Source organism: Bubalus bubalis, chromosome 12, assembly GCF_019923935.1.
Source record: "Bubalus bubalis isolate 160015118507 breed Murrah chromosome 12, NDDB_SH_1, whole genome shotgun sequence".
Lineage (NCBI taxonomy): Eukaryota > Metazoa > Chordata > Mammalia > Artiodactyla > Bovidae > Bubalus > Bubalus bubalis.
This window is the reverse complement of record NC_059168.1, coordinates 98,394,165-98,414,277: the sequence shown is the minus strand read 5'-3', so window position 1 is coordinate 98,414,277 and position 20,113 is coordinate 98,394,165. Positions and strand designations below refer to the sequence as shown.

General features: G+C 54.8%; 1 protein-coding gene and 1 non-coding gene across 2 annotated transcripts; one reads left to right on the top strand and one right to left on the bottom strand.

The window, feature by feature from the left end:
* Positions 1 to 443: 443 nt before the first annotated feature.
* On the bottom strand, positions 444 to 15,308 carry SLC27A4 (solute carrier family 27 member 4). The gene is made up of 13 exons (XM_006065371.4): positions 15,152 to 15,308; positions 13,689 to 13,855; positions 11,733 to 12,127; positions 9,842 to 10,000; positions 8,387 to 8,456; positions 8,175 to 8,266; positions 7,008 to 7,117; positions 6,547 to 6,756; positions 6,245 to 6,371; positions 5,585 to 5,722; positions 5,284 to 5,448; positions 5,038 to 5,184; positions 444 to 1,238 (listed from the first exon to the last, which is right to left on the bottom strand). Exons 2-13 carry the CDS (start codon positions 13,847 to 13,849, stop codon positions 1,081 to 1,083), a joined length of 1,932 nt encoding a protein of 643 aa, XP_006065433.2. The 5' UTR covers positions 13,850 to 13,855; positions 15,152 to 15,308; the 3' UTR covers positions 444 to 1,080.
* A 509-nt stretch (positions 15,309 to 15,817) lies between these two features.
* TRNAR-UCU lies at positions 15,818 to 15,908 on the top strand. Its single transcript is given in 2 exon segments — positions 15,818 to 15,854; positions 15,873 to 15,908. It is a non-coding gene; the product is annotated as a tRNA-Arg (tRNA).
* Positions 15,909 to 20,113: the final 4,205 nt, after the last annotated feature.

Sequence of the window (20,113 nt, the reverse complement as noted above, 5' to 3'; positions counted from 1 at the left end):
CTCTGGGAAGATGGCTCCAGGAAGCCTTCCCAGACTCCACCTGGCTGGCCAGACCACCTGCTCTGTCCCCTGAGAGCCCCCAACCCCTTGGGAAAGTGCAGCCCTGGCAGAAGAAACACCATGAGCAGGAGTGTGGAGCTGGGACCCTGTGCTGGCCTAGGGCTTCCTCCTTCTGTGGCTCTGAATGGCCCGTTCCTCAGCCTGCCTCCCTTCGGCTCTCTGAACCCTCCTGATTCACAGAGGAGACAGTTACTTGCCCAAGGCCACAAGCTCCTAAGTGACACCTTGCAGGGCTCAGGGGGGAACTGCCCCTCACCTGAGATGTGGGGACCATGGCATCTTACCTGCCATATCCTTTGGTCTAAATGAACGAAGGAATAGGGGAAGGATGAATGGGGCACGAGCTGGGGTCCCAGCAGGCTGGGGTGAGTGTGCACACAGGCTCGGGGAGGCAAGGCGGAGTTTATTCGCCCCTGAGTGCCCCACACCCCTTCTCCCCTCACAGCCAGGCCAGGAGGAGATGTGGACAGACTGGCAGACAGAAAGGCTGCCTGAGGGACAGCCAGGCAGCCACTCAGAGGATGAGAGGGGTGCCCCATCCAGGCTGCCTGCTGCAGGGTGGTCCCGTTCTGCCTGGCAGGGCTGAGGAACACTTGCGTGGGCCCAGGGCCTGGATCCTCTTCAGATGCCCAATCGCCGGCCCTCCCTGCCCATTGTGCTGGCTTCCTGAGTCTGGGGGCTTCTGCCCTGGTCCCATTTACAAGCTGCCTGTTCTCTGCAAAGTGCTTGGAGACCCTCTATTTCCCCTTGTCCTGACCTGAGTCTCAGCCTGAGGCCCAGAGACCCCTACATGGCCTTGAAGACATAAAGTGGATCTGAAGCTTTCACAGAAAGCCTCAGGGCAGAGCAGGGAGGTGGCAGTGAGTCCCTTGGCAGTTTTGAGGGGTAGGTGTTGGCACCCCGGGGTGTGTGGTGCCAGGCTCTGCTTGCTTTGGTCTGGCTTCACCCAGGACCCCTCCGGGGTGGGAGCTGAGGCTCTAGATCCAGTATCCGCTGGCCCTCAGAGGGACTCGGGGCCAGTCACAGCTTCTCCTGGCCTGCCTGGATGCGAGTGTAGGCCTCTTGGTCCAGTGGGATGTAGCGGCCCTTCCGGGCATCCAGGTAGAACAGCTGGTCTTTTACAACTGTTGGGTCAAAGCCCTCCTTCCGCAGTTCTGTCTTCTGTAGCTTGAAGGTCCCTGAGGGAGGGAAAAGACAAGTGGGAGAAGGGTCAGAGGGTGTGGGGCAGGGGTCCGAGCTCCAAGAATCCGCCCACCTGGGTTGAGGAGGGGCAGGGAGGAGGGCTGGAGGGAACACAGGTGAGGGGAATCGTGGGAGGAGGGACACAGCCCTTTACAGTCTGCAAAGGCTTCATCCATTACAGTATGCACCGCTCCTCAGCAGCCCTGGCAAAGGGGAGGGGGTGGAGTTACCCACCCCTCTTTGCAAAAGGGAAACTGAGGCCCAAAGAAGGGAAGCTATTTGTCCAGGGCCACGTGCTTGAGTGACAGCAGATTGAGGGCAGGACACAGGCCTTCCCTGAAGGCTTGTTTTAACCTGAGCACCTCCCAGGTACAGAAGTAATCTCAGGTAATCTGCACCTCAACCCCGGGGGCCAGGCATAACCATATCCTATGGATTCTGAGATGCACAAGATTTCAGCATGTCTGAAATAGTTCAATTACCATATTCCCCCTTAATAAATTCTGTATCTTTCACTCAACAGTATTAGCCCCACTAGACAGATGAGAAGACTGAGGCTCAGAGAAGCACAGCTCTGGGCCAACGTTACACAGCTAGTAAGAATTTGAACTCAGGTATGATGGATACCAGAAATGCCTACAGCTTCCTGCCCTGGCTTCTCCTCTGTCATGTCCATCAGCCAATTCTCCCAGCAAGAGCTGGAGTCTTTTTCAACGCCTACTTGAATTTAGACTAGTTTTACAACTTACTCTGACTCAGAGAATGTGGCAGAAGCCACACTGTGGGCGGTCTGGGTGAGTTAAGGGGTGTTGAAGCTTCCATCCTTACCCGCTTGGGGGCGCCTGAGACCAGACTGACCTCTGAAGGATGGAAAGCCATGTGGAACAAAGGGGAACCATCCCAGCAAAGGCCACTTAGACAAGGTCCATCTAGTCAAAGCTATGGTTTTTCCAGTAGTCATGTATGGATGTGAGAGTTGGACTATACAGAAAGCTGAGCACCGAAGAACTAATGTTTTGAACTGTGGTATTGGAGAAGACTCTTGAGAGTCCCTTGGACTGCAAGGAGATTGAACTAGTCCATCCTAAAGGAAATCAGTCCTGAGTCCTTCCAATGAATATTCAGGACTGATTTCCTTTAGGATGGACTAGTTCAATCTCCTTGCAGTCCAAGGGACTCTCAAGAGTCTTCTCCAATACCACAGTTCAAAACATTAGTTCTTCGGTGCTCAGCTTTCTGTATAGTCCAACTCTCACATCCATACATGACTACATACAGATGGCTAACAAACACATGAAAAGATGCTCAACATCATTCATTATCAGAGAAATGCAAATCAAAACCACTATGAGGTACCATTTCATGCCAGTCAGAATGGCTGCGATCCAAAAGTTTACAAGCAATAAATGCTGGAGGGGGTGTGGAGAAAAGGGAACCCTCTTACACTGTTGGTGGGAATGCAAACTAGTACAGCCACTATGGAGAACAGTGTGGAGATTCCTTAAAAAACTGGAAATAGAACTGCCTTATGATCCAGCAATCCCACTGCTGGGCATACACACTGAGGAAACCAGAAGGGAAAGAGACACGTGTACCCCAATGTTCATCACAGCACTGTTTATAATAGCCAGGACATGGAAGCAACCTAGATGCCCATCAGCAGATGAGTGGATAAGAAAGCTGTGGTACATAAACACAATGGAGTATTACTCAGCCATTAAAAAGAATACATTTGAATCAGTTCTCATGAGGTGGATGAAACTGGAACCTATTATACAGAGTGAAGTAAGCCAGAAAGAAAAACACCAATACAGTATACTAATGCATATATATGGAATTTAGAAAGATGATAACAATAACCCTGTGTACGAGACAGCAAAAGAGACACTGATGTATAGATCAGTCTTATGGACTCTGTGGGAGAGGGAGAGGGTGGGGAGATTTGGGAGAATGACATTGAAACATGTATAATATCATGTATGAAACGAGTCGCCAGTCCAGGTTCGATGCACGATACCGGATGCTTGGGGCTGGTGCACTGGGACGACCCAGAGGGAGGGTATGGGGAGGGAGGAGGGAAGAGGGTTCAGGATGGGAACACAGGTACACCTGTGGCGGATTCATTTTGATATTTGGCAAAACTAATACAATATTCTAAAGTTTAAAAATAAAATAAAATAAAAAGATTTGGCCACCTGATGCGAAGAACTGACTCCTTAGAAAAGACCCTGATGCTGGGAAAGATTGAACGTGGGAGGAGAAGGGGATGACAGAGGATGAGACGGTTGGATGGCATCACCGACTCAATGGACATGAGTCTGAATAAACTGAGAGTTGGTGATGCACAGGGAGGCCTGGCGTGCTGCAATCCATGGGGTTGTAGAGTCGGACACGACTGAGCGACTGGACTGAACTGAAGTGGGTCATCACTGGCCACGTGTGGCTATGTAAATTTAAACAAAATTTAAAATTCAGTTTCCCCGTCACACTAGTTGCACTTCAAGAGCTCAATAGTTATTGGGGGCTGACGGCTGCCGTGTTGGAGAGCGTGGTCAGAGAACACCACCATCACCGCAGACAGGTATGTGGACACCACTGCAGGGCCAACCAGCTGGGAGCCCCACATGAGGGAGGCCACCTCACACCCAATGGCACTATTTCTTTAAAAACTTTAAAAAAAATTAGTGTTTTGGCCACACCCCAAGGCATGTGGGGCCTTAGTTCCCTGATCAGGGATCTAATCCTGTGTATGTGAACCCACACACCCCCTGCACTGCAAGATGGAGTCTTAACCACTGGATAGCCGGGGAAGCTGTGGATGGCACTATTTGACGCTAGGTGGGGCCAACAGAAGAACGCTCAGCTCAACATCACCCCAAATTGCCAACTCACAAATTGTGAGCAACTAAGACACCTGTCTGGAGCCCTAAGTAAGCTTGGGGGCTGTTTGTTCTGCAGCAAAGCCTGTCTGAGGCCTAAGGTCTGACAGCCTCCCTGTCCCTCCGGGATGCAGAAGTCACAGTGGCCATCTGGTCCTTGGGGTGCTTGCTGTCTGTCTGGACCCACCGCTTACCCTGCTCTTCTCTCATCTTCCTGTCCCCCGGGGCCATCTGCAGCCCCTCGGACATTGGCGGGCTTTGCAGGACATGAGTCTGACTGGGTCACTACCCTGCTCCAACCCTCCTGTGGCTCCCCCGTGCCCTCCCATCCCACCACACGCTGCTGCCCACGCCTCACTGGCCCCAGCTTCGGGGGCCTCCTTTCAGGCCCCTAGCAATCAAGCACCTCCCTGCCTCAGGGACTCAGCACGGGTTGTTCCCACAGCCCAGGGGGCCTCCCGTCCCCACAGAGTTCTCTCTCTCACTAGGTCTCCCGCTGAACTGGAGCATCCTCAGGGGAGCCTTCCAGTCATCCCCAAGTCACGTTCCCTTTCCTATCAGTTTGACCTGCATTCCACTCTTTTATCTTAGCAATTGCTTATCCTGTGGCTGCCTCCTGCTCTGGAAACTCCCAGGAAGCACACAGGTCCTGCTGGATTTGTCGTCTCTATCCCCAGGGCCCAAGCACAGTGCCTGGAGCAGACTACCACACTCAGTCAGTATTGGTTCCACTAACAATGGACACACCATCTCTCTCTGGAGGCAGTGTCAGCTCACAGCTAGGTCATGTTGCCGACCACCCAGAAAGGCTGTGGGGAAGGGTGAACAACAGCCAGCTGATCTCCCTAGAAGGACCCGGGAAGGGGCCTCGGCCGGCACCCACCCATGATTTGGAGCTGGGGGTCGGGGGACAGACCTGTCTTGTGCAGCTCAGGCAGGAAGCGCAGGAAGATGGGGCGGGCGTACAGCGGCAGCTCCTTCTGCAGGAGCTGGGCTAAGTGCTCCAGGTCACAGCTGCCAGAGGAGCTGGCCACAGCAGCCATGCCGGCCCGGCCCTCGGTCCCTGGGAGGGGGCGGCAGAGTGGACGGTGAGTGGCTGGCTGGCCACGGCCCCACTGGCTGCTCCGCACACACGCCCGGCCCCTCCCGCCTCTCGGGATACCTGGCACCTCGACGCCGTACACGGCCACGTCGGCCATGTCCAGCAGGCGGCTGAGCGTGCCCTCCACCTCGGTGGTGGACACGTTCTCGCCTTTCCAGCGGAACGTGTCCCCCGTGCGGTCGCGGAAATACACGTAGCCCAGCTCGTCCATCACCAGCACATCACCTAGAAAAAGGAGTCGTGTGAGGCAGGGGGGCCCAGGGGCTTGGTTGGGGGGAGGTGTTCTCTGAGTGTGGGGCCCTGCAATCCCTTCCCCCCTCCCCAGGGGGCAGCAAAGGCCTCCAGAGGGGTGCCCACCCACCGCTGAGGTAGGCCTGGTCCCCCTTCTTGAAGACATCCCCGGCAATCTTCTTGTCGTTGGCACCCTGGTTCAGGTAGCCATCGAAGCGCCGCAGGGGGTCTTGCTGGATGATGACGCCCACCAGCTGGCCCGGCTCACCTGCGGCCAGGGGAGGCGTGGTCAGGTCCCCCTGGGGTCTCCATACTAAAATACCCCCAGCAATGCCCCCTTTCTCCCTCAGCCCGGGAGCCCCAAGGGCTGGGAGCTTCTCAGTAACACTTGGTCACTGAACAAATGAAAGGGTGGTCAAGCTCAACGTGGACGGCCTGACTAAAGCCAGCACTCCCCAGGTTCCGCTCTGCTCAGAGGTCTGCATCCTGTACCACACCACCTCCTCAGGACAACCTGCAGGAGGGGACTCAGGCACAGAGCTGGGGAGCTGTGGCGGGCGGGGCCCAGGGTCCACAGCACCAATGTGCACGAATGGGCTGATGGGTGGATGGGATGGTGACTGAGTGGATGGATGGATCAAGAAATAAATGCCATGCAGCCCTAAGAGAAGAGCTGACATCTGGCCGCTGATCAGGACGGGGCTCCTCACTCACCCAACCATCCCCGCCCCGTCCCCTTCCTAAGCCAGCCCCTCCCACTCTGACCCCGAGTTGCAACCCTCGGGCAGACCTGGCTTGCAGGGAATGCAAAGGCCGTCAGGGCCCCGGATCAGCTCCATGGTGTCCTCGTTGACGCGAACCAGCCGGATGGGGTACACGAAGGACAGGATGCGGCTGTTGAAGCCACAGGCCCCCACCTGCGAAGGCCAAGGCTTGGGCCCGGGCTCTCCCACCACGGGCCTCAAACTGGAAAGCCTGGGGAGCTGCGAGCGGGGCTCCGGCTCCCGCAACCGCACTCCATGCCGGAAGCCCGCCCTCCCCTCCACCTCAGTGTCTCCCATGGGCCCGCTGCGTCCCCAGCCTGGGCCGCACCTGGCCGTCGAAGTTGCCCAGGCTGCAGTTGCACTCCGTGGCCCCGTAGAACTCAGCCACCTGGGGGATGTGGAAGCGGCTACAGAAGTCGGTCCAGATGCACTGCCGGAGGCCATTGCCGAGCGCCATGCGCACCCGGTGCTGGCCCTCCGCCTCCCGGGGTGGCTGGTTCAGGAGGTAGCGGCACAGTTCGCCGATGTACTGCACGATCTGGGGGCGGACCTGGCATGAGTCTGGGCCCTGGACGCTGCCCCGCCTTCGCTGCCCTCCCAAGCCCCCACCCCTCCTATCCCCGGGGCCAGCTGCGTGATCTCTTCCCTCTCTGGGCCTCAGTCTCCCCATCTGAGCAATGGGAGTGCTGCCCCGAGTAAACGGCTGGCTGCCTTCAGCTCAAAGACGGGCATCCCTGAGTAGAGCTGGTGGGGGGCACGGGGCGCTCCACTCTTTCCCTTTTCACTCACCGTGCAATTGTACTTGATACAGTCATCCCAGAAGCGGGAAGCCGAGAACTTCTTCCGGATCACCACGGTCATGCCGTGGATCAGGCACTGCCCTATTCCCACGATGTTTCCTGAAGGCAGAGGGGGGACCCGGAGGTCAGGGGGACAGAAGCCCTTTCTTTCCAGAGTCTCGTCTTTTTGTTTATTTTGGCCACCAAAGATGTCATTTTATTTTTTTAACTTTATTTTGCACTGGGGTATAGCTGATTAACCAACAATGTTATGGTTTCAGGTGAAGAGAGAAGGGACTCAGCCATACATAATATATGTAACCATTCTCCCCCAGACTCCCCTCCCATCCAGGCTGCCACGTAACACTGAGCAGAGTTCCCTGGGGCTATACAGTACTGAGTGAAGTACGTCAGACAAAGGAGAGATATCGTATACTCCAGAGCCTCCTCTTGTATAGTCCAATCCCCTCAAAGACTCTCCCTTTCCCCTGTCCTGCCCTCCAACTCTAACTGGTCACATCTCTCCCCAGTCAGACACCTTCCATGGCTCCCCAGTGCCTACGGGTTCAAGTGCACATTACTCAGACAGTCCCCTGAAGCCTCTGGAGCTGGCCCCAAGCTCCTTTTCCCAAAGCTGTAACACTGCCATTCAGCCAGCTGGAACTGAGGTAGCCTGCCTGGCTTCACATCTGCCTGTATTGGGGGGCCCTTCCTCTAGGAAGCCTTCCTGGAGTTGGGCTCTTCCTTGAGTTGAACTCCTTGCTCCCTGCCCCTCTCCACACTCAATGCCCTTTCTTGCCTGAGAGTTCAGGGTAGGGTTCTCATCATTCAGCCTGCCCCCAACACACACTTAAACTCTAAGCACCTTTAAGGGCAGGAACTATATTTAGTCCATCTGTCTTTCTAGAAAGCCCCCAGACCAAGCAGCCAGGCTGCCCACACCCATGGAAATGGACTGAATGGTCAGACCAGCCCAGGTGCCCTGTGGGGCACCACCACACCCACCAATTATGCTGGTGTGCCCAGTCTCATCAAGGTCAATGCCCACATCTGGATTTGAACCCAGATTTGACTCCAAAGCTTGTTATGTTTCTACTGCAACGTATAGCCTGCCAGGAGGGGTAGGGCTCTGAAGGCTCAGGGGCAGCTGGGCACCGAGGGGGCAGGCCCAGGCTACCTGCAGAGTGGTAGAGGGGGAGGCAGTCATAGACGATGTCGTCGGGCCGCATGCGGAAGCCGTAGTACACCAGGGCAGCCATCCGGTAATACCTGGGAAGGCAGAGGGCTGAGGGCTCCATGGGCCCTTGGAAAGGCAGGAGAGGAGCCCCAGGCCCCACCTCCCCAGGTCCCACCTCCCCAGGTCTCCCCACCAGGGCACCGTCTCCTTACCTGCTGTGCACCACGATGGCAGCTTTGGGCAGCCCGGTGGTGCCTGACGTGTAGATGTAGAAGAGCTTATCTGAGGAAACAGGCAGGAGCGGGTGTGAGAGGGGCCAGTGCAAGGCTGGGCACAGAGTCAGACATTGGTAGGTGTGTATCACTTAACACCCACTCCTGGCACACCTACTCCCCAGACATCACTACCTGCTCTAATACCTGCGCTGGCTCCTTCAACACACTCTTCTGAGCCCTCATTCTGTGCCAGGGCCAGGGTGACATCAGTGACTAATATGAGCACAGGCCTTGCCTAGGAGGGAGGTGCCCGCCCAGTGGGACAGGAAGATGAGGCTACTGGAAATGCGAGCACTGTGTGTTGGCAAGCACAGGGCCTGCCAAAGCCTGGCGGCAGCACTGGACACAGGCTCCAGGAAGGGGAGGTAGCTCCAGGGAGGGCTTTCTCAGAGGAGCTGATGCCTGCTATGTGGGAGGTATCAGCTGCAGACAGCGGGGCTCAGAGGCAGCTTTTGCACCAGCAGCCCTGTCTTTATCCCCCTAGATCTGAGGACCAGGGACAGTCACGTCATGGTCTCTGTGTGAGGCTCAGTCCCACCAGGCTGGAGGTTCCAGGAGGTCAGGCATGCCATGGGGTGATGCCACATGTTATGCAATAACTCGTGTTACAGGGTGCCCACGGCATGTCAGCCCAAGGCTGGGCACCAGACTCAACCAGCCAGAGGCCCTTCCCTCAAGGAGCTTACAAAAGCACCCAGCACACAAGAGCCACTGATGGCAGAGGTCAAACGATAATGACCCCAGCTCTCCATGGGACCTTTTCCAGCCTTCAAGCATAGGTTCAGTTGCCATCCCCAATTTCACGGCTCTGGGAACCGAGGCTCAGAGAGCAGCTCAGGTGTTCAGGGTCACACAAGGGAAACAGTAGAGCTGGGACATGAACTTGGCCCAGGCTCTGAAACCCCCGGCCCCAGGCCATGCGGCAAGCAGTGAAGTCCACAAGGCAGGCTTGTGGAGCGGAGAAGAAGAGAGGCGAGAGGGTCTGGAAGGCTGCCTGGAGGAGGGGGCAGGGGGCAAGCAGCCCAGAGCAGGGGGAGGATCACAACAGGGGTCTGCCCTGGACGGGCGCTGGGTGACTATGAAAGGGGCTCGCCGAGGGCCTGAGCCCAGCCCACACTCGGACAAGGCAGGCTCCCGGGCTTCATGTGCTCCTGCATGCGTCGGGCATCAGCGAAGGCTGTTCAAGAACTGCCTGCCACTTTCACACACGCCAGCTCACCCAGTCTTCGCAGTAAAAGCTGGGGACTGTGGCTCATTTTCCCCGAATGGAAAAGGGATGTGACATGACTCATTCCAGGTCATGTGGCAAGTTTACAGAAGAACCCAGGCCCCGAGGCCCCCGCTCTGTCTCTTGGCCATCTTTGAACCCTTGTGTGGCGGTGAGGGGCTCACCTACGAAGCCCTTGTTGGGACGGCTGGGCTGGTGCTTGGGGGCATCTTCCAGGAGCGGGTCCAGGTGCTTCGTGCTGGTGGGCACCGTGCTGGGCTCCCAGGGACCGGAGCAGAAGAGGTTGAGCGAGGGATCCAAGTTGGCATGGATCTCAAGGACAGCTGCAGGGGAAACAAGACAGATCCACAGGCAGGCCAGGGCACTCCTTCCTCCCCCGGCCCTGTGTTCCAGGGACCTCTACTCATGTCGGGGCTGAGCATGGTGTCAGGGGATGCTGGCTGGGTGTGGCAGAGAGGTGGGTGAAGCGCTTGGGACTTGTTATAAGGAGGATGCTGAGAGAAGCAAGGGCTCCGGCGAGCTGCTGGCTGATCATGTGGCAGGCTCTTTACATGCAGGCTCCTGCTCACACAACTCAGGAAACAGGTACCAGTAACAGCCCATCTTACAGATAGGAACACTGAGGCCCCAAGCACAGCAGGGAGTCACAGCTAGAATGTGCCAGATCTGGGGTTCAAAGCCAGCTCTACCTCACCTCAAGGTTTACGCTTCTATCCACTGTATGATGCGAGTCTGTGGGGGACTGGTTAGGAGGGAGGAGTCGGGGGGCGGTCAGAGGCTGGCAGCCCTCCAGCCTCTTCAGAGGGTGGTGGCCTTCTCTCAGGCTCCCCTGTGCAATACAGATGTCCAGATACTCAGCGACCGGAGCACAGGCCGATCCTGGCCCACTCAGCCATACTTTCTCTTAACTTCTTCCAACCCTCTCACTCTTTCTCTGCTGCCTCCTTCCTCTCCTCGTTTCAGCATCTCTGTAACCTCTTCTGCCCATCAGCCCACAACATTAGCCCATTAGTCACAACAGCGTGGGGAGAGAGAATAGGCACACTGGGGTCAAGCCCAAGGTCAAATCTCGGTTCTGTCACCCACTTAACAGCTGTGTGGCTCTGGGTGAGTGCCTCGCGCCACTCTGAACCTCGGTCTCGTTCTCTGTAAAGCCAAGATGACACTCTCTGCTTTCACCAGGCTTTGTGAAGATTAGAGCTGCTTCTGTGAAGCACCGAGCTCAGCACGTGGTCAGTGCCAGCGCGGCAGCCAATCAACATAAGCTCTGAGGCACAGCAAGGAGCGGCTTCTTGCTCCCATTTTACAGGGCAGGTAGGTGAGGCCATGTATGGATGAGAGAGCTGGACTATAAAGAAAGCTGAGCACCAAAGAACTGATGTTTTTGAACTGTGGTGTTAGAAAAGACTCTTGAGAGTCCCTTGGACTGCAAGGAGATCCAACCAGTCCATCCTAAAGGAAATCAGTACTGAATATTCATTGGAAGGACTGAAGCTGAAGCTGAAGCTCCAATACTTTGGCTACCTGATGCGAAGAACTAACTCACTGGAAGACCCTGATGCTGGGAAAGATGGAAGGCGGGAGGAGAAGGGGATGACAGAGGATGAGATGGTTGGATGGCATCACTGACTCGATGGACATGAGTTTGAGTAAGCTCTGGGAGTTGGTGATGGACAGGGAGACCTGGCGTGCTGCAGTCCATGGGGTCGCAAAGAGTCAGACAAGACTGACTGAGTGACTAAACTGATTGAGATGAAGCCAAGTGAGTCACAAGAATGGTTACCATCGTGTCTGAGGGCTCACCTAGCATCAGCTGCTTTGTTAATGCTTCACTCTGTTAAGCACCTCCCTGAAAACGGTGCTGTGGTGAGGAGACTGCGGCAGAGGACTGCCATCTCCCTGGGTCTCCCGGCTCCCGGGCGTTGTGGGGGAAGAGCCCACACCAAGGGCTCATGCCCTTAACCTCTGAGCCACACAGCCTCCCCCAGGGGCTGGAGGTGGGTTGTGACAGTCCCATGGGACTCCCTGCCTGTCCCTTGCCACTTTAGGGCTCACCTGGGGCCATCTCGCTGCCGAAGACGAGGGCCCGGGCCTGGGAGGAGGTCAGGCAGTGGAGCAACGCATCCCGCCGGAGGTTGGTGTTGATGAGCGCCGCCTCCACGCCCAGCTTGGCCATGCCCAGCCACAGACCCACAAACTCGTTGCGGTTCTCCATGAAGAGGGCGACCACATCGCCCGAGGCCAGGCCCTGCGCCTGCAAGAAGTTGGCCACGCTGTTTGAGTAGTCGTCCAGCTGCCGGAAGGTCCAGTGTGTGTCTGTGCCCTCGAAGATCAGGGCTGTCTTGTCCGGGTGGCGCTGGACTGTGGCGGCGAACAGGATGGGCACTGTGCGTCGCTCCCGTAGGTACCGTCGGACCTTGGCCTTCACCCTCAGGAGCACGGTGCCGCCGCTGGGGAAGGGGAGGAGGAGCAAAGGAGCCGTGACTGCCGGACTTAGGAGTAGGGGGTCCCGAGACCCTGGTTTGATTGCTTGCGACACCCCCTTTCCCAGCACCCGTGTGCGGGGCAGCGTTACCTGAAGTGGTTCACTGATGATGCACGACAACACGGGCACCCAGGTGACGACTCCTCCCCACCCGGTACAGAGGAAGACACCAGTGCCCAGCACTTGGCCTGGGCTTCAAGGTGGGGTGACGTGGCAGTGCTGACATTTGTACTTTAGTCCCCTCTGACTCCAGAGTTCAACCCCTATTGCCCTCTAAGCTCTGCTCGGAGTCTGCGGCTCTGTCATGGCCTTCCACGACTCCAGGGACCAAGCCAAAGTCCAAACTCCTCGTCTTGGACCTGGCACACCCCCGGATCATCCCTCTCCCCCTCACCACTCTGGTAAAAAAGGACAAGTTTGCAATTTGTCCGGTCTCCCTCCCTGTGGGCCCGGTAAGGGTGGGGCTCTGTCCTGCCTCACCATCTTGCTCCTGGACCCCGGTCGGTGCCAGGCAGGGCATTGATGTTCAACAAATGTTTGTGCAACAAGCTTTTGGCAACATCCCCCTACCTTGCCCTGCCACCTCGGACCCCTGAACTCTCCTGGCTCCCCAGCCTCTCAGCCTTTGCTGCTGCCATGCCCTCCGACTGGCACCCCCTGCTTCCACCTCCTGGAGGTGACTCTCAAGCATACCTGCTTCTCCTCTTGGAGGCCTCCTCTGATTTCCCAGGGCCCAGGCCTGAAGCCGTCTCTCTGCTTCACGCCCCCACACCTCTGGGCTGCTACCATCCTTCCTGCGGTGGCCACTCAACACCTCCTTTTGCAATCAGCTCAGATTGACAAACACCGAGCTGCCTGTTCTGGGTGCAGGTCACACTGCTGGGACACTACCATGAGCAAGACAAGACTGCCAGGGGCTCTGTTCGCAGGGCCCTGCTAGCCTGCAGGTTTTCTGTGTCCCCTGCCAGTCTCCCTGACCAGTCTGAGCCTGTCCCAGGTCCAGGACTGCCCTGTCCACTCAACCCCACACCCAGAGTCAGCCCAAGGTCTGGCGCAGAGCAGGTGGCAGGCAGGGTTTCTACAGGATATCCTCCTTGTGGACCATACCTGCCCTTCTTTGTGGAGCAGGTTCTTTGTGGGCATGATTCAGGGTCTGCTCCAGAACCCGTGCCAGCTGGAGGACAGGGACTTCCCCATAGGGTTCCTCTTCACCCTCTCACAAGCTACAGGATCTTCTCGGGACCCCTTACCGAGGTCTCCTCAACATGCCTGGTGTTCAGTGTATGGACCAGGACCCCAAGTCTGCTCCAGGCCAAGGGGCACCAGGTTAGGGAGATACCCTGGGAAGACACTTTGACCGTGGCAATGGAGGTACCATGTACTATTGCAAGGGGAAGGATGCGGAGCAAAGACTGCTCCTTTGGGGCCCAGGTGCTCTGTGCTGGTAAAGGCCATGTGGTCTGGTTTGGGGAAATTAAACCCAGAAGAGTGTAGGAGACCCAGGAAGGGCTGTTCCAAGTACTCACAAGATATCACGCCTGACAGTCTTGATAAAGATTCGGATGAAGCGCCAGCCGCCAGACCCCAGGTAGAGGAAGAACAGGGAGAACCCCACTTGGGTCCAGGGCAGTTTCAGCACCAGCCAGGAGAACAGCAGCACCCCCAACAGAGACGCCCCAAGCAGCATTGTGGCCTGTGGGCACAAGGCAGTCAGTGGACCCAAGTGCCTGGGTCCCCTACCTCCTGGCCCGGGCAGCCAGGCCACTATCGTCTCAGATGGTCACGTGTAGTGAGGTCAGATGGAGTAGGGTAGCTGAGGACTGGATCCCATCCCAGGACAGTCTGGAAGGGTCAGGCTAGAGGCCTGGACTTGAGGTGAGGAGCTGGGTTGTGGGTCAGAGCCTGGTTCTAGCCTCCCAGTCCCATCTCTGCCTAGGACTCTCTGAATGATCTTGGACAAGTCCCTTTCCCACTTTAGTCCTTAGTCTTCCCCTCTGTGCAATGGGTGTAATGACCATTGGTCTCAGAGGACAGTCTACTCGCCTGACATCTAGGATCCCAACCAAAATGGCTTGGTATTGACTTAAGTACTTCTGGCTTGACTTCCCACTCAAAGACCTAGAGAGTTTCTGTGGATGATAAGGCCAAGCCACAACACCCAGAGAGGCAGCTTCTTGGGAAGGGGCCTTGCTCAGTCCCTGCCCTTAGGCCTGGGAGCACCATGCCTCTGCTGGCCCACAGGGGGCGATGGAGAAAACAGGTAAGAGCCTGGAGGTGCCAGAGAGGTGATCGCCCAGAGGAGAAAGGTATTGAGAGAAAGAAGGCCTTGAAGGCACCCCCACAAACACACTCAGCAAGCCACTCTGATGACTCTTCGGGAACTGGGGCTTAAGGGAAGAGGAACAGCTGGCAGGGCTGAGATTAGGGCTCTCGGACTCTATTCCTAGCACTTTTCAGACTTGCTCAAGGGACAGCAGACTGGGCTGTTTGCCTTCAGGCTCTCCTAATCCTGGGGAGGGGCTGAAGGTCACGGCTATGAGGTAGCCTGAGATTCTCCAACCAGGATGAAGACATGGTCTGGACCCTTAGACCATCTCCCCTCTCTTCCACACGAAAAGCAAAAACCAGGAGGAGGACTGCACCAGCGCCTCCAACTCCAAAGCCAAAGGTCTCCAAGGTCCCCAGAACTGTGGTCTCCCAGAGTCCGTCAGGGCAGAAGGCAAGAACCCGTCCCGAAAGGCTCAGGGTTGTGGACGAGGAAGGAATGGGATGCCCAGATCGCCCGGAGCCGCGATCCCGGGTCACTACGGATCGCACCGGCCCCTAAAAAGCCGGGGTAACAGAGCGCCCGGCAAGGAGACAGAGCAGTAGGGCGCGCCCCGTTTCCCCTTCCCTCCCGTCCCCAGCCCAAGCCGGTACTGCCACCTCCCCCGGATTCGACAGGGAGCATTCTCTCGCCCGGAGACCCATTGTTCTGGCCCGTGCTCACCTGGCGTCAGCCCCCGCCGCGGGGCACCCTGTCCAGATGCGGCCCGCCGGCTGTGGCAGAGTAGGGAACGCGGCGCGCATCAGCCACTCCTGGGCGCGCGGAGCAGGTTCTCAGCAGCGCTTTGCCGGCTTTGCGCCTCGGCTGGCCCGGGCCATTCGGCCGGCCCCGCCCGCCGCCCGGCTCCGCCCGCCCGCGGCGCTCCTCCTCCGCCCGCCTCCCGCCATCCAAACCGGCTGCGCCGGCCGGCAACACCTCCTCCGGCGCCTTGCCCACGAGCGAGCGAGCCGCAGAGCCGGCCGGTGCCGCGCAGCCTCTGAGCGCCCGGCTCCGCCGGATTCAGCCCGCCCCCTACGCGCGCGACGGCCTCGGGCGCGGCGCCGCGCCGCACGCTGGGGATTGTAGTTCGCGCGCCGCGCGCCCCCGCCAGGCCGGGAGGAGACAGAAAGGCTCTTCCTGGACCCCCACTCCCCCCAACTCGTGGGCGCCCGGACGAGGGGGGGAAAACTCCCCCCCACCGCCCCCACCGCACCACTGGCGGGGATTCCGGGAATCCGCGCCCAGACACTGACAAACAGTGAGGCAAAGGCCCGGCGCCACACCTAGCAGGGCGCTAAAAGGGCGGGTTTTCAGGCAGAGGTATGCCGGCGCGGGGGAAGACGAGCAACCGGCTCTGTGGCGCAATGGATAGCGCATTGGACTTCTAGCCGGCCTGGGTGTGGTTATTCAAAGGTTGTGGGTTCGAGTCCCACCAGAGTCGAATTTTGACGGCGCTTTCCTCACTTCCATTAGGATATTTTGTGGCCTCCAGTGCCATAAGAAGGAAGGACTGATGCTGAAGCTGAAAAACTCCAATACTTTGGCCATCTGATGCGAAGAAATGACTCATTTGAAAAGACCCTGATCCTGGGAAAGATTGAAGGCGGGAGAAGGGGATGACAGAGGATGAGATTGTTGGATGGCATCACCAACTCTATGGACATGAGTTTGAGTAAACTCCAGGAGGTAGTGATGGCCAGGGAGGCCTGGCGTGCTGCCGTCCATGGGGTCGCAAAGAGTCGGACACGACTGAGCGATTGAAGTGGACTGAACTGAGTGCCATAAGGTTCAGAACCCCCCCCCCCACCCCCCCCCCCACGCTTCTGCAGACCTCAGGCTAGCGCCAGTGCTTCTGGGACGGTAATAAACTTGGCGCCCGGAGTGCTGTGTAGGAACCCTTTGCTATCCTTGCTACCTGAAGCACTCAATATGCCAGCAAATTAGGAAAACTCAGCAGTGCCCACAGAACTGGAAAAGGAGTTTTCATTCCAATCCCAAAGAAAGGTAATGCCAAAGAATGCTCAACTACTGCACAATTGCACTCATCTCACACGCTAGTCAAGAAATGCTCAAAATTCTACAAGCCAGCCTTCAGCAATGTGTACCGTGAACTTCCAGATATTCAAGCTGGTTTTAGAAAAGGCAGAGGAACCAGAGATCAAATTGCCAACATCCACTGGATCATAGAAAAAGCAAGAGAGTTCCAGAAAAACATCTATTTCTGCTTTATTGACTATGCCAAAGCCTTTGACTGTGTGGATCACAATAAACTGTGGAACATTCTGAAAGAGATGGGAATACCAGAGCACCTGATCTGCCTCTTGAGAAACCTGTATGCAGGTCAGGAAGGAACAGTTCGAACTGGACATGGAACAACAGACTGGTTCCAAATAGGAAAAGGAGTACGTCAAGGCTGTATATTGTCACCCTGCTTATTTAACTTCTATGCAGAGTATATCATAAGAAATGCTGGGCTGGAAGAAGCACAAGCTGGAATCAAGATTGCCGGGAGAAATATCAATAACCTCAGATACGCAGATGACACCACCCTTATGGCAGAAAGTGAAGAGGAACTAAAAGCCTCTTGATGAAAGTGAAAGAGGAGAGTGAAAAAGATGGCTTAAAACTCAACATTCAGAAAACTAAGATCATGGCATCGGTTCCCATCACTTCATGGGAAATAGATGGGGAAACAGTGGAAACAGTGTCAGACTTTATTTTGGGGGGCTCCAAAATCACTGCAGATGGTGACTGGAGCCATGAAATTAAAAGACACTTACTCCTTGGAAGGAAAGTTATAACCAACCTAGATAGCATATTGAAAAGCAGAGACATCACTTTGCCAACAAAGGTCCATCTAGTCAAGGCTATGGTTTTTCCAGTAGTCATGTATGGATGTAAGAGTTGGACTGTGAAGAAGGCTGAGTGCCGAAGAATTGATGCTTTTGAACTGTGGTGTTGGAGAAGACTCTTGAGAGTCCCTTGGACTGCAAGGAGATCCAACCAGTCCATTCTAAAGGAGATCAGCCCTGGGATTTCTTTGGAAGGAATGATGCTAAAGCTGAAACTCCAGTACTTTGGCCACCTCATGCAAAGAGTTGACTCATTGGAAAAGACTCTGATGCTGGGAGGGATTGGGGGCAGGAGGAGAAGGGGACGACAGAGGATGAGATGGCTGGATGGCATCACCAACTCAATGGACGTGAGTCTGAGTGGACTCCAGGAGTTGGTGATGGACAGGGAGGCCTGGCGTGCTTCGATTCATGGGGTCACAAAGAGTCGGACACGACTGAGCGACTGAACTGACTAAACTAACTACCTTGAAAGCAACCTGGCATACTTGGTAGTAAGTACAAAGGGCACGGACCTGGAGACCTCTATAAATCTTTGGCCCCTGAAGAGTATGACCACATTTGTCGTGGCACCTGCCCAGCCCTGGGCCCCCTGCCAACTTCCCCGCCTTGTGTCACTCTGGACCTCTCAAAACTGGGCTCCTTGATAATGAAACATGTTGGGCATCCACAATTGCCACTTGTCGTTAAATAGATCCCTTAATCCGGAGCGAGGTTCCAGAGGAAGGGGACACATGTATACCTATGGCTGATTCATGTTGATGTTTGTCAGAAATCAACACAATACTGTAAAGCAATTATCCTTCAATTAAAAATAACTAAAGTTTTTTTTTAACTTAAAAAAGATAGATCCCTCCTTAATCCCTTAATTCAGTCCAAGTCTTTAAAAGTGAGGAGGGACAATTTTCAGAGCCTGTTTATAGAAACTAGAAATGAAATTTGGAAATGCAGTACTTGGATGCAATCTCAAAAACGACAGAATGATCTCTGTTTGTTTCCAAGGCAAACCATTCAATATCACAGTAATCCAAGTCTACGCCCCAACCAGTAATGCTGAAGAAGCTGAAGTTGAACGGTTCTATGAAGACCTACAAGACCTTTTAGAACTAACACCCAAAAAAGATGTCCTTTTCATTATAGGGGACTGGAATGCAAAAGTAGGAAGTCAAGAAACACCTGGAGTAACAGGCAAATTTGGCCTTGGAATATGGAATGAAGCAGGGCAAAGACTAATAGAGTTTTGCCAAGAAAATGCACTGGTCATAACAAACACCCTCTTCCAACAACACAAGAGAAGACTCTATACATGGACATCACCAGATGGTCAACACCAACATCAGATTGATTATATTCTTTGCAGCCAAAGATGGAGAAGCTCTATACAGTCAGCAAAAACAAGACCAGGAGCTGACTGTGACTCAGATCATGAACTCCTATTGCCAAATTCAGGCTTAAATTGAAGAAAGTAGGGAAAACCACTAGACCATTCAGGTATGACCTAAATCAAATCCCTTATGAGTATACAGTGGAAGTGAGAAATAGATTCAAGGGCCTAGATCTGATAGATAGAGTGCCTGATGAACTATGGAATGAGGTTCGTGACATTGTACAGGAGACAGGGATCAAGACCATCCCCATGGAAAAGAAATGCAAAAACACAAAATGGCTGTCTGGGGAGGCCTTACAAATAGCTGTGAAAAGAAGAGAAGTGAAAAGCAAAGGAGAAAAGGAAAGATATAAGCATCTGAATGCAGAGTTCCAAAGAATAGCAAGGAGAGATAAGACAGCCTTCTTCAGCGATCAATGCAAAGAAATAGAGGAAAACAACAGAATGGGAAAGACTAGAGATCTCTTCAAGAAAATTAGAGATACCAAGGGAACATTTCATGCAAAGATGGGCTCGATAAAGGACAGAAATGGTATGGACCTAACAGAAGCAGAAGATATTAGGAAGAGGTGGCAAGAATACACAGAAGAACTGTACAAAAAAGATCTTCATGACCCAGATAATCATGATGGTGTGATCACTGACCTAGAGCCAGACATCCTGGAATATGAAGTCAAGTGGGCCTTAGAAAGCATCACTACCAACAAAGCTAGTGGAGGTGATAGAATGCCAGTTGAGCTATTTCAAATCCTGAAAGATGATGCTGTGAAAGTGCTGCACTCAATATGCCAGCAAATTTGGAAAACTCAGCAGGGGCCACAGGACTGGAAAAGGTCAGTTTTCATTCCAATCCCAAAGAAAGGCAATGCCAAAGAATGCTCAAACTACCGCACAATTGCACTCATCTCACACGCTAGTAAAGAAATGCTCAAAATTCTACAAGCCAGCCTTCAGCAATACGTGAACCGTGAACTTCCAGATGTTCAAGCTGGTTTTAGAAAAGGCAGAGGAACCAGAGATCAAATTGCCAACATCTGCTGGATCGTGGAAAAAGCAAGAGAGTTCCAGAAAAACATCTATTTCTGCTTTATTGACTATGCCAAAGCCTTTGACTGTGTGGATCACAAGAAACTGTGGAAAATTCTGAAAGAGGTGGGAATACCAGAGCACCTGATCTGCTTCTTGAGAAACCTGTATGCAGGTCAGGAAGCAACAGTTAGAACTGGACATGGAACAACAGACTGGTTCCAAATAGGAAAAGGAGTACGTCAAGGCTGTATATTGTCACCCTGCTTATTTAACTTCTATGCAGAGTACATCATGAGAAACGCTGGACTGGAAGAAACACAAGCTGGAATCAAGATTGCTGGGAGAAATATCAATAATCTCAGATATGCAGATGACACC